This window comes from Dufourea novaeangliae, unplaced genomic scaffold, assembly GCF_001272555.1.
Source record: "Dufourea novaeangliae isolate 0120121106 unplaced genomic scaffold, ASM127255v1 scaffold8, whole genome shotgun sequence".
Classification (NCBI taxonomy): Eukaryota; Metazoa; Arthropoda; class Insecta; order Hymenoptera; family Halictidae; genus Dufourea; species Dufourea novaeangliae.
In genome coordinates, this window is record NW_015373923.1 from 4468737 (window position 1) to 4482355 (window position 13619).

General features: G+C 39.9%; 2 protein-coding genes across 4 annotated transcripts; one reads left to right on the forward strand and one right to left on the reverse strand.

Annotated features, from left to right (window-relative positions):
- Window positions 1-1382: 1382 nt before the first annotated feature.
- On the reverse strand, window positions 1383-2822 carry LOC107194661 (40S ribosomal protein S13). Its single transcript, XM_015584312.1, has 3 exons — window positions 2762-2822; window positions 2057-2184; window positions 1383-1724 (listed from the first exon to the last, which is right to left on the reverse strand). Exons 1-3 carry the CDS (start codon window positions 2782-2784, stop codon window positions 1420-1422), a joined length of 456 nt encoding a protein of 151 aa, XP_015439798.1. The 5' UTR covers window positions 2785-2822; the 3' UTR covers window positions 1383-1419.
- A 619-nt stretch (window positions 2823-3441) lies between these two features.
- On the forward strand, window positions 3442-13572 carry LOC107195004 (serine/arginine repetitive matrix protein 2). 3 transcript variants are annotated; one of them, XM_015584740.1, is made up of 15 exons: window positions 3442-3587; window positions 4291-4448; window positions 4580-4654; window positions 4748-4817; window positions 4897-5234; window positions 5315-5548; window positions 5707-5864; window positions 5997-6567; window positions 6694-6935; window positions 7018-7668; window positions 7758-8733; window positions 8820-12629; window positions 12919-13047; window positions 13135-13265; window positions 13503-13572. In XM_015584740.1, the coding sequence occupies exons 2-15, from the start codon at window positions 4332-4334 to the stop codon at window positions 13519-13521; spliced, it is 7521 nt and encodes a 2506-aa protein (XP_015440226.1). In that variant the 5' UTR covers window positions 3442-3587; window positions 4291-4331; the 3' UTR covers window positions 13522-13572. The 3 variants fall into 3 exon arrangements, with proteins under 3 accessions (XP_015440226.1, XP_015440229.1, XP_015440228.1); XM_015584743.1 differs by having other exon boundaries at window positions 8820-12617; XM_015584742.1 differs by having other exon boundaries at window positions 8823-12629.
- Window positions 13573-13619: the final 47 nt, after the last annotated feature.

A 13619-nucleotide genomic window follows, 5' to 3' on the forward strand; every position in this document is an offset into this window, starting at 1 on the left:
CATAGAATCACATTTTTCCGTTTTCTATTACTATTTCCTTATAAGTTTGACACTTACCCTTCATTTAAAGAAAAAAAAAAACACCGAAGCAACGACACACGAGATATATATTTCAACGTACAATACAGTCTCGTCACGAAAATCTTCGACATCGAGACGAATGCTATTCGCATTTTTAACTATCGAAATAGGGAAAATTCTCGTGGAAAACAAATCGCGAGGACGAGAACATCCGCATATGTCAACGAGCTAATCCCATGTTACACCGCGTTTCGGAGTACAATTTCGATCGTTCAAAGAACCTTTTAAAATTACGACCGCTACACGACACGGTCGTTTCGATGAATTTGCCCAGCAAGTGCACCAATGGACACAGTGCAACAAAAGGCATTCCTTGGCAATGTTAATTTTTTTTTCTTTTCTGTTCACCGTTCGAAACAACGGAACACCGTTCGTACACGGGAAGGGCCAGCATTCAAATCACCGAAATGACCGCGGTAGTGCGGCCACGATATTTAAATTCGAATAACGGCGACGCACGGCAAGTCCATTCGAAATTACGAACAGGGAATACGCATTATTTTATTCCGTTTGGTTAGTTGGCATACCTCGGTTCGGCAAACGAAACTCCTCCAAATGCCTTTCAATATGGTTCGCAAACGTCAAAGGTACTTGCGTTTCCTCCGTTACCCATAATTCACTTTCCGAGGACCGTGGGTGTTCACGCGCGGTCAATTCACATCGGCTGCGTAAACACGGGAAACAATGGACAGTACCAGAGCGGGGTGATGTTTTTTAACGCGAAACGACACCGTTCAACCAGCCGAAAAACCGACGAAATATTTCACGAGTTTTTTTAATATGGCGCTGCCTCGAAAGAGCCTTGCCCACTGGAGAGCGAGAACCGATCCGCCATCTTGGTGAACGCATGCGCCGTCCTCGGGAGAAGTCGAGGACGAAGGCCGCGCATGCGTGGTGATCGGCTCCTCGTGGACACCTCCGGGCCCTCCGTGACGTCAAAATTGGGACAGCGAGGAGCGACAGGTTCGAACGATGGTTTTACATGAACAAAACGGGATTGGTATGTGGTCGAACCTCGTCGATTCATAAGTTTCTGTGTTTTGTACCAAAGATATTAAATTATATATCTTTCATTTAATACAGTTGTAATCTACGATTCTGAACAGGACCTCAAGACGGTTCTGGACTTGAGATTCTCAGGTGTATCCAATCCATAATAGGAGCATCTATTTACGGGCCTATAAGTTTTTCTAGCTTGTAAATCACAAGTTGTGATATCGTTAGCTTCGAACGTATTCTGTTTTACACTATTGCGTTTATATGGTAACTAAAGTACGGGTTCTGTAAAACACAGGAGAACGTATGTTTAAAATTTTGTTTTATTAGGAAATACAAGAATTAAGCGACAAGAGCACTGGCGGTAGAGCTCTCATACTTCCAATTTGCCGGGAGGGTACCCTTCGACTTGTAGTATCGTGCTAGTCGGTGGATTCTGGACTCAACAAGAATCAATCTGAATTTGCTGTCCTTGTCTTTGCGGTTTCTTTCCAAATGCTTTCTGATAGCCACTGCCTTTTTGATCAGGTAGTAAAGATCCTCTGGTAGATCCGGTGCAAGTCCCATGCTCTTGACAATCCTTAAAACTTTGTTTCCTGTCCGGAAACGCACCTGAGCCACTCCATGTGAATCTCGAAGAACTACACCTGTGAATGTTCATTAATCGATAATCGATCACTGTTTGTTTCGAAATATGCTTGTAAGTACAAATCTAAATATTTCAGGGATAAAACAAGTGTTGGTGACTACCTATTAAGACAAGACGTAAAGTCACAGTCACCTCAAACATCACCATTTTAATATTGCAAACTTTGATAAGAGACAACAATAAAGTACTGAATCTTAATTAGTTTGCTTAATCAAAATTAGAATCTGCTACAATAGATACATTTTATTAGTTAATATTAATTATGTTCATAATATTTACTGCTGTTATTTCTAATATTTTGAAACGAATTAAATATAAAAAAGTTTTTACCAATTTGAGATGGTGTGTGACCCTTCTTTGCTAGTTTAAAAATCAGTTCTTTACAATCTTCTGGCGTCAACTTCAACCATGTTGGAACACTGCGTCTATATGGCAACGCTGACTGGGATATACCCTTTCTGTAACATAGGTTTTTGTCATTATAAATCTTAGTATTAGTTTACATTATGTGTATTATATGTTATACTAATTCTTTAAATAATCCCTAAAGAAATACTAATTTTAACACTAGAATTTGATTACTGGCAAATATGGATAACGACTTAATAGGTAACTGTGTAAGTATAATAATGAAGTAAAACGACGAATAAAAGAAATTAGTCGTTCAGTTTTTGAAATACTAGACGTGTGAAAATGAAGGAGACAAATGGAGAACATTGGGGTTATGTAAAGGAAAGAGTAGCAATCGAGTCACGTCTTTCAAAACAGACAAATATTCGAAATTTTGAAATTTAAAACAGATAAAATATCATTTACAAATATCAAAACACACCGAGTCTTGCGTATAAAACCTAATTATTATAATTTGAGTAAAGAACACATGGTCACTAACAAAACGCCACTTCGTCAGCCTTTCTATACACGAAATTAATAAATTTATATTGCCATAATAGGAAAAAATAAAAAGAACATTGAAATAAAGTGCTCAAAAAGATACGCAAATGGTAAATTTTACAAATATTTAATTTACTTTACCCTGGTGCATGCATACGACCCATCTTTACGTACTTTTCTTCAACAAGAGACAGCAGCGCTCTTTCAGTCTACTCAACAAGTAGAGTCGTGTATTAATTCAAAATGAACGCGGGAAAATTAAAATTAAATTGCTAAGCATTACCGACAAAGAAAAATAATGTAATTCTTAACAAATTAAACTGTAATAAAGTTGAATCAATTTTGACTAGCGTAAAACATGTTTCGAAGAAACTATCAAATAAAATTATGCATACAAGTTATCCTTATTCCATTTAGCAAGTCTTATGATAGTTGCTGATATTACAAGAAAAATTGCATACATTATATTAGATATAATAAATAGTAGTATAAAGAAAATGACCCCGTGCGATATAAGCAAAAGAAGCTCCAAGAAAAAATATAATTTTCAGAAAAACTGAAGTTAAACTCACTGTTTCTATGGAACTTCCGGCGGATGCTCACTGCTGAATCCAAATACATATTTATGAAACGTCCACTTTATACGCGTCATAAATGTTTAAAGGCAATATTACGGGCATACAAATTTCTTCCGAAAGGAACTAGTATTTATTTCATGTAATCGACCCAAGAATTTTTACTATTGCGGAACATCGGTCAAGAAGCGAGAAAATAGCGCAACGTCGCGAACGGCGTCGGCAGCCAAAATGTCGGCAGTTTCTCAAATCTAAGTGTATCCTCTGTCAACATTTGTGCATCTCCATCGAAATCAACATCGAATCAGTCATTAATTGAATCGTTGATAATGTACGATCGATATCGAATCCCCTTGGTACAGTGGTAAATCGGAATCTTCGGAATTTCGAAGGTAAATTGACGTTTTCTAGGTTCACCCTCGACACTGCTCCATCCTCGTCCTTTTCTCTCTGTGTAATTTCATCCTATACATTGAACATTTTTCGTAAGTGTTTCCCGGACAATCCTAGAGGAACGATTATTTCGACAAAAACTTCGTAATTCTCGCGGGATGAGAAAATTTTCGATTTTAAGATATTTTTCGGGGAAAACATTAGTGATGTGTTAATGTGGTTATATACAGTGACTCACAAAATATTTCAATGAGTTTTGAGTATGTAATTAAATCAAGTTTTGTGAGTTTTTGTACCATTATATCGACTAAATTGTGAATCGAGCTGGTGATTTAGAAATTATTTTAACATGTAATGATTTAAGTTGAACTTTAATGTAACATAATTTTCTAAATTTAATGCAGTTTAATTGCAATGTTGACTTTTAACTAAATTTATTAGTATGCTACATATTTATTTCATTTCAGATTATTGTAATGTTATTATATTAATTTTCATTCCAGTTTACTTTTTATTCAGTATATTTTATTGCAATTATATTGCATATAATTTGTTAGAGCACAATTTGAATTTCTTTGTCGAATTTAGTTGTTGATAATAATACTTGAATTTGCGCGAATTTGATTATAATGTAAATATTAATGAATTAAATCTAATGAAATGATTTTATTAACAATTCTTCATTTGTTTAATTACACATAGGACATGTGACAAGGCGGGTATGATTTTGCAGTGAAGTTAAAATGTCTAGTGACAACGATCAGATTCCCAAATCCGGCAAGCGGAAGAAACTTGTCATACCTGATAGTGAAGATAGTGATGAATCCATTGTGCAATCTCATAGAAAGAAAAAAACTTATGTATGTATAAGAATTTGAATTTATGTTCATATTAATCTGTCGATTGTACAATATAATTAAATATTGATATATTACACTATGTATATTAAAATATTGATTATACTATGGGAAGTGTAATTTTGTATTTTCAGGTAGTTATTAGTGAAGGTGAATCTAGTGATGAAGATTCTGTTGTTCATAGACCCAGTATACGTAGACAAAGTCATGTAAGCTATATAATGGACTAATTATGAAATGATATATTTATCATGTTATATATCAAATATTTATCATTGTATTCATCTGTTTCATACTTTCAGAGAGTCATTGCTGAAGATGACACAAGTTATGGAGGCAGCAGCTCAGCTTCAAACAATTTCAATCAGTTTGGTTAGTTTGTAAACCTTTGTAAAATAAACTTACGACTGTATCTTTAATAACATCAAATAATACCAAACTTATTCTTTAGAGGAGAGTAGCGAAACTTGCGAATGGCAGTCAGATTGGAGCAGCTCATCGGAATCGGAAAAGAAATGTCTCGTCAAACGGAAAGTTCTAGGGAGGTCAAGATCCAAGAAACCTCCGAAAATTGTATCGGACACAGATACAGACACCAGTGACGACCAAGTAGAAAAGTGTCCTATATGCTTACTGCCATTTAGAATGCAACAACTAGGCACTCCCTCTTCCTGTGAACATTGCTTCTGTTTAGAATGTCTACTCGAATGGAGTAAAAATGTAAACACTTGTCCAGTAGATCGTCAAACATTCACAACAATCCATGTTAGGGATGAACTTGGTGGACAGGTATATATATACACCTCATAATTAGTGTTCGTTGATAATACGGATGAACACAAATAAACGGAATTTTATTTTTGTTATAGATTACAAGACAAGTTCCAGTAGAAGTGACGGCTCGTATAGAAGATGAGCCTCTGGAAGATCCTACGTTTTGCGAGATGTGCCACCAAAGCGATAGAGAAGATCGTATGCTTCTCTGCGATGGTTGTGACTGTGGATATCATCTGGAGTGTTTGACTCCTCCAATGAATGAAGTACCCATGGAAGAGTGGTTCTGTCCAGAATGTTCACAGAATAGTCAAAACGATGCTGAAGCTGTAAGGGTTCCTCATTTTTTGTTTTCTTTTTTATGACTATCTAAATGCTCCTTATGTTGTTAAAAACATGTAACTAATTTGGAATGCTGAATAATTGTCAGTATTAAACTTTGCACCATCCTATCCTCTACATTCGTAATTTATATCCATTTTTCAAGGTGGAAATTGATTTGGACGAGATCTCAGATTTAATGGAAGAGGCTCGCAGGCTTGGCGTTTCTTATGGCCGAACACGTGCTGGCATGCCTCAAGATGCACAGCCAAGAATTGTACCTCGTACTAGACATACAGAGCGTGTTAGAGCTACAATTCGCAGGTACCGAAACGATGAATAAAATAAAGCTGTGTTTTATATGACGAGTTTTATTAAATTTTGTACGATAAAATTTCGTTTCTTTGTATACATTCAATAGACAATATAAAAACATTTAACATAATTGTTTGACAGAAGAAATAGAGTTTATGACAATCCACAACCAACCCGTCGACTATCGTTCGATCCAAATCAACCCACCACCTCTTCTGGTTTGGAATCGTACGGAGATAACAGTCGAAGTCGTTCCCCAAGCATTGCTTCTAATTCTTTGGGGTCTGGAGATCGAAATTGTTCTGATATGAGTTCTAGAAAGTCACGGAACACTCGACGATTTCGAAGCAGCTCGAGCGAGTCTAGCGACGAAAGTGTTTCCACGAACCCTAAACGAAGATTCAGCGATGGAAATAAACCGAACCGTTCTGATACTAGTAAATCGAAGGGTAATTCTAGAAAAGCGGGAACCGCCTCGAAGAGCAATCGCAAAAGCAGTAGCAAAAAATCTGGGAGTAGTTCGAGAAAGAGTGGAAGTAGGAATAAGTCGAGGAAATCGTCGGGTAGGTCAAAAAATGTTTCCAGCAGGGGCACGATATTGAAGGAAGTTAGAATTACAGAACGTAATGAAGATGGGGAGGAAGAGGAAATTGTGACGTATGTAAAGGTGGCTGCGATTGGTATACGGAAAAAGAAAACAAAACGGAGGAAGGTAATGTAAAGTAATTCATGATCATATTTAGTTCGCATAATCATATGAATTTAAAATACAAAAGTATAATGAATAATTTCAAATATTATTTCTAATGAGACGAAATAAAAATACTTTGTTTTATAGAGGAGAAGGGTCAGACGTCAAGCAAGAACTGTATCCAGCGTTTTGGCTAGTACCAAAAAGAGGCTTGCAGTTTCTTTGGGTATTTGTAAACCAGTCAAAGGTGTTCCAGTTTTAGTACCTACCGTTAGAAGTCGTACAGTGTTGCCAGAAAGATCCGCGTTAAACAGTTCGCGATACAATGCCGGAATCACGAGGCTTAGTCTTCTTGGAGATGGCCTTGGTTTGAATTATAGTCCCTCGGGGTAAGTACGATACTTCATTTTGTATTTAATAGAAATTCATTAACGGATAATCCATACAAAATTTTGGGAAATCTTTTTCCAGCTCTGACACCGAGGATTACCAAACAAGTAACGGTCCCACCATAACCATTCACAGACGTTCTGTAATGCCTTCTCGAAGACAGCTTCGTATTAAAAACATGGCCAGTCCTCAGCAATTCCAGACTGACCTTCTGAGCAACATAATAAGCAATCAGGAATTATGGCATTCAACAAATAATAATGTGATCTTAAAGGCTGACGGTCTCTTGTTAGTCGAAAAGAAGGAAAGCTCGGATGGTCTGAAAAAGGAAAAAATCGAGGAAAAAACGCCAACTAAAACGGAAAAGACAGTATCTTCAGTCGTGGAAAATAGAACTCCCACGGTCGATGCACCGCAGGAAGCAACTGGAATTAATGCAGAATTGATTACACAGGCCCCGATGTATAATAATCCATGTGGAGGAGGAAATAGAGGCAATTTTAGGGGTGGTTACAGGGAGAATACAAGACACAGTCATGGTGGTCAGAATTACGGAAGAGACTCTCTACCTGGAAGTGGAAGACATAGTTACGGTGGGAGCGGTAGTAATTTCGGACGGGATTTCGGACCGCCAGCGTTTTATAATCCAAATTTCGAACACTGTGGTCCTCCTATGTTCGGAGGAACTCCCCCATTTAGGAATCGAAATCCTCAGCACTTTCGAAACGAAAGGTATTCACTTATAATTTTAAATATATTTTTATATTTATTTCTTGTAATTATATGTATCAGGTTCTGTGCACATTATAATAAATTCACAGATTCCGTTTCATGCCACCTGGAAGACCTCCGTTCAATTTCACCGAAGGTTTCGAACACCATTCCTTTCCTGAACGATTCAATCGTCCTAGATCACCGCAGCCGCCTGTCGAAAGGCCTCTGAATAATATGCCAGCTAATTTACCAGAAGACACCAGCGGAAATCCGTCTGTGGAACAGCAACCGCAAGATATTGAGAGTGTTTCGGTTCGACAGGAGGAGGATTGCGACATTTATTGTGACATCGAAACGAAGTCTGACGGGGAACTTCAAGATCAGCAAAATGGCTCGGTGGCGTTGTTACCGCCCCCAGAACCGCCTTCGGGTCTTTTAGATTTCGACGAAAATTCTAGAAGCGACAAAGATAGCGATCAGGAATTAGTTATCGATGACAGTCATAAAGAAGACACTCCGAAAAATGATAAGTACGATCCCTTTTCCGTGGATAGCGACAGCGATAGTGAAGGAAAACGGAACGAAGAGGAGGAGGAGAAGAAGGAAGAAAAGACGGTAGAAAGTCTTGCACAAACGTCCGAACCTCAGAACACGTCGATGCATTTGTGCGCGTATGACGACGAAGATGAGGAGGACTCTCAAGCAGACTGTCCCAATTTCTCAATTTATTCTTCTCAAACCATCGATTTGGCTCGACACACCGAGCAACAATTATCGCAACAGATAGGACCCCTTGAACCACCTCCTCTTCCACCTTCGATTCCGGACGACGATGACGTAATCGTTGGTGACGTTCAAGCTTGTGACCTTGCCGATATCCCGGAGCCTTCGGACCCCTATGTCGAAGCGTTAAGGAAAGAACGGCAGGCTTTGAGCAAAATTCCTCCGAAGAAAATCTCTAACGACAGCAGGGGGAAGATTACATTCAAAATCGGGACTAAACTGAAGATTAATAACAGATTGTTGGGGCTACAGGAGGAGGAAGAGAAAGAAATTGAAGAGGAAAAGAAGATTGAGAGTGAGGTAAGTAGTTACTTTAATTGATTCGATTATATGTAACGTACCATGATTTTAATCGTTGCATAATGTCCTTTGTAAAAATGTCGCAGCAGCCAAAGGAAGAAGAAACCACCTCCATCGACCGTGCAGAGGAAAGGAAGAAAATTGCAAAGCACAAATTCGAAGACATGGAAGTAGAGGAAGATAAACAAGAGGAAGAGATCCCATTTGAACCTGTGATACGTATGGACATTTCAGATCCCCAAGAGAAGAATACAGACGAAGAGCCAACAGAAAGGGAATCGGCAGAGATTTCTGTAACTGATATAACGGAAATAGAGTCTAATGTAGATGTACCCACAGAGGCCACTCAGTTGTTCTCTAAAAAGGCGGAAAATGAGTTGAGCAACGAGTGTCCCTCGGAACTGGCGTCGGAGGAAAGCTGTCATTCTCCTCCTGTATCGTTTCCTAAAACTTCAAATGCGGATGTCAGCGAAGGAACATCGATCTCGAACGTCGAGGAAGACTGTATCGAAGCAAAAGTCAAGGATCCTGAGGATATAGAAAATGAGAAAGATGAAAAAGGACAACGTCGTCGTATTGGTGCTGAGGAGGAGGATGAAGATGAGGAGGAAGAAGAAGAAGATGAAGAAGACGAGGAAGAGGACGACGAAGATGATGAAAATAAAAAAGAAAGATTTCCTATTGAGAAAGAGAAACCGGATAAGGAAAGTACAGTTGAGGAAACTGTCGTGGAAAACAGAGACTGGGAATCCGATGGAGCTTACACTCCGTGCAAAGATGAACTTCCGTTGAAAGAATTGAAATCTTCGTCCGAACATTTGCCCCCGATTGAAAGTGGCCTGGAGCCGATCACGCCGACAAAAGACAAGCCCGATGACTTTGAAAGTTGCAGGACACCGGTGGATTACAACGTGTTGGGCACCGAAGCGATTTCCGAAACGGACGAGGCAATGAATTTCGAGGACGAGCTGACTTTATTAACTTTACGAAAAGAGAAGGAGATGGAGGATGGGGAGATTATCGAAGAAAAAACTGCCAAGGAAAGTGAGAAGCTCGAGAAGGATAGAGAGGAGGAGAAGAAACGCAAGAAGAAGGAGAAGAAAGAGAAAAGCAAAGAGACGGAGAAGAACAAGGAGAATATCGCCTCGGAGAATCAAGTGGCATGGAAAAAGCTTTCGAAGAGCACAAAGGAGAGATCGTACAGGGACAAAGAAAAGCGATCGAAGTCGAAGGATAAAGAAAAACCGAAGAAAAAGAAGGAGATGGTTAAGAAGAAGGAGAAAAGGAAAGAATTGCCGAGATATGATGTTAGAAAAATTGTTGCGGAGAGACCGTCGAGGCCCAGAAAAGACGAATATGGAAGGGACATTAGAGAGAAATCAAGACAAAGAAGTCGATCCAGAAGTCTCAGTTCGAAGCGTTCTAGATCGTATTCAAAAATGCGATCCAGAAGCAGATCCAGAAATAGAATTCAACGGTCTTGGTCTAGAGATCGTAGATCTTACTCGAAATCTCTTTCCAGGAGACGATCCCTCTCCAGGGGAAGACGCAAGTCACCAAAACGAAGATCAACGTCCAGAAGGAGATCAATGTCCAGGAAACGATCGCTATCAAGAAGACGATCAAGGTCTGTCTCTCGAAAACGACGATCTCTGTCGAGAAAACGATCCAGGCGATCGGTATCAAGGTCCAGGAGATCTCTGTCGAGAACCAGACAGAGAAGATCATTGTCGCGATCCAGACGATCCTTGTCCAGATCTCGTGACAGACGTAAGGACAAGAAGAAGTACAAATCCCGCAGTCGATCGAAGAACCGCAAGAGGTCTCGGTCGAAATCACCCAGAAAGTCGTCGAAATCCAGAGAAAGGAAGCTTCTGAAAAGAAAGGCACAAAGTAGATCAAGATCCAGAGGAAGATCCTGTTCCAGAAATTGGGAACAAGTGGACAAAATAGTTGAACAGAATTTCCCACGTGAAAGAGAGGAAAGGGACTCGTGGAGCGGTCAGTGGACGCCATCTTGGTCCAGATCTAGATCAAAAACACCGCCACACGTGCAACAAGAACAGATCACATCCAGAGACTGGTCTCCGGTGTTGGACAACGTAAACGTTCCGCCGAAAAATTTGACGGTAATTTTAACAAACAAGGAGGCTATTAAGAAGAAGAAGAAAGAACGCAGGAAAGAGAGCAAGAAGGGAAGGGACGAGAAAAAGAGGAAAGGAAAGAGAAACAGGACACCGCCGCCCTCGAAGGAAGTATTCGCCAGCGGCGATAACATTTTGGTTAGTGTGTGCTTCAACAAGGACAATGAGAATATTCAAACGGGGGTACCAGAACTGCCCGAAACGATTCCTCTGATTCCGCCCCTGAAATGTCGTCGTAGGGAACCTCTGCAAACCGAGCCACCGAAACGTTCGAAAAAAGAGAAACTGAAAGACAAGCGTTCGAAATCGCCAAAACCGAAGAAAGACAAGAAGAAAAAGTCAAAAGCCGCTGAGATTGCGGCGACCAAGAAACCAGTCGCGGTGATCGATTTAGACCAATCGCCGTTCAGGGAGCAAACTCCGTCTCCAAGAGACGTGATCGTTCTGAGCGACGACGACGATAAACAGGAGCAACAAATCACACCGGATCAGTGTCAACCGTCGCAGAACTCACCGCAGCAGCGAGAACAATTCGTTTCGCAGGGACCGAAAACTCCCCCGGAACCTCAAATCAAATTTTCAATAAACAAACAGACTAGTAACCTGCGACCATCGATGTTGAACCCACTTCTGGATGAAGAAGAAGAGGAAGAAATGGATGAAAGAGTCGAAGAGGAGTTAGAAATGAGGGCGCAAGAAGAATTAGAATTGCGATTAAAAATCGGCCCAAATACACCACCAGAACCGCCAACCTCACCTCCGACCAGCCCAGACGCTTACGATCCATTCGATCCAACAAAGTCCAGATCGCCGACGCCCGACCCCAGCCAAGAAGCGAATTCCGGCGATGAACGAAGAAGATCCCCGAGGAAGCATGATTCTGTGGACGGTAATATCCTTGAGGAGGAGACCATGCAGAAGCAGCAAGAACGGCAGAGTCAAGAGAAACAACTGGAGAAGCCGAAGATCATTTCTATGGTTACCATCAAAAGAGCGTCTCCGCAACGGGACGATGCCAAGGAGAACGAAAACAACAAGGATGTTGCTGTTTCGGCGGGAGGTTTGGAAGGGCCGCAGAGTCAACAAAATGTACAGAATCAGAATAATCCTTTCAGTGTGATGAATCCTGTACTGGCCACGGTAGCCGCGGCGGTACAAAGAAGCAGTGTATTCAACGCTTCGAACTCGAACACCGGTCAACGTAATCTGCTCCAGTCGAATCGTATTTCACCGAGTAATCAGCAGAAGCAACGTGCTGGGGATCGTTCTCAGGCACCAACGGTCTTTGCTAATTCAGGGAAACCAAGAGGTTCCAAGTCCGGACAGACCAAGAACAACGGACAAAATGGAAATGACGCTGCAGAGGCCACCGATACTGTGGATATGTCGTCACCTTACTCGCCGGGTTCGACGCTCAGCGATGGAATTTTCGATCCACCCAGTCCTGGAAACTTCAACAGCTCACCCGGAGCTGGGCCAGCTGGCGCTGGTGGGACCGTTGGTTCACAACCTACAAAGATCAACAATTCAAAAACGACGAAAATCGCGGACAAAAAGGACACCTTCGACGCCCTGTTCGGCACTATACCAGCCACAAAGACTGCCAGTAAACCGACCAGAAGCAAAAAATCTGACAAGGATAAGAAGAAGAAGCCCACGAATCCGAAAGTTGGTGTTCGCATGGACGAGAATCAGCTTCAAATATTGGATGATCTACCGAGTTCCGCAGTTGAGATGCAGGTCAAGGATAAGGTTTGGTTTTTCTTAAATTGGCAACTCTAGTACATTACAGAAAATTTTCATCGGTTACACAGTGTTTCAAATGTCTGATACATTTTACACATAATGTTCATTTGAGGTTTGATGCTTTCCGTTCTCTTCTGGACTTGATTTAAACATTTTTACGTTTCTAAATGTTAATGGAATACTATAAATCTTCTAGAATTACTTTCAGTTGAAAGATTAAGAAATACATGATAATAGTTTTGGTAATAAAAACTGCATTGAAATCACTTTGCAATTAATTAATATTATATTTTAGTTCCTAAAGAAATTGAATCGTCAAGAGCGAGTGGTGGAAGAGGTGAAATTAGTACTGAAGCCACATTATACAAAGAAACATGTCACGAAGGAAGAATACAAAGATATCATGCGAAAAGCAGTGCCGAAAGTATGTACTTAAAATAATATTAGTATTTATATTTATTCCTTGCTCATTTACTTGAAGTCTTAATTTTAATTTTAATTGTTCTGTTAGATATGCCACAATAAGACGGGAGAAATCAATCCGAAAAAAATCGCTCATCTAATAGAAGCTTATGTAAGGAAGTGCAGAAATAGTAAGAAGAAGACTACTGAGAGTTCCTCTGCGAAGGCCTCTAAACCCACGTAAGTAATTTGTAATTTACTTACTCCAAAAATATTTCAGAATATTTTAATAATTAATTTTTCTATAAAATCAGCTTATAATGTCAATCAGTTTTAAATATTAAAATTATTTAGGTAAACCAAATTTTCAAATTAAAATCACAAAATGTGAACAATATGTAACAATAATTCGATTTGTCTCTAGGAAGAAGTTTAAAACAGATTAGAATTTACAAAATTGTAATTCATGTGTTTTAGGAAAATTCTGTGGAGTTGATCATGAGACAGCTAGGCGTCTGTTCAATTCTCTTCAATTTCGTAGTTCATGCGATCATCGTGCTCGATGAGTGGTGAGTGAGCTTCGAGACAGCTAGT

What these genes read in the sequence shown, in the direction of transcription:
- LOC107194661 (XM_015584312.1), bottom strand. Translation starts at nt 2,784, where the DNA reads ATGGGTCGTATGCATGCACCAGG. An exon ending in GGTCGTATGCATGCACCAGG is followed by an intron (nt 2,185 to 2,761) that starts GTAAAGTAAATT and finishes CCTATGTTACAG; the next exon opens with AAAGGGTATATCCCAGTCAG. An exon ending in TCACACACCATCTCAAATTG is followed by an intron (nt 1,725 to 2,056) that starts GTAAAAACTTTT and finishes GAACATTCACAG; the next exon opens with GTGTAGTTCTTCGAGATTCA.
- LOC107195004 (XM_015584740.1), top strand. Translation starts at nt 4,332, where the DNA reads ATGTCTAGTGACAACGATCAGATTCCCAAATCCGGCAAGCGGAAGAAA. An exon ending in AAACAATTTCAATCAGTTTG is followed by an intron (nt 4,818 to 4,896) that starts GTTAGTTTGTAA and finishes CTTATTCTTTAG; the next exon opens with AGGAGAGTAGCGAAACTTGC. An exon ending in AGATGCAGGTCAAGGATAAG is followed by an intron (nt 12,630 to 12,918) that starts GTTTGGTTTTTC and finishes ATTATATTTTAG; the next exon opens with TTCCTAAAGAAATTGAATCG.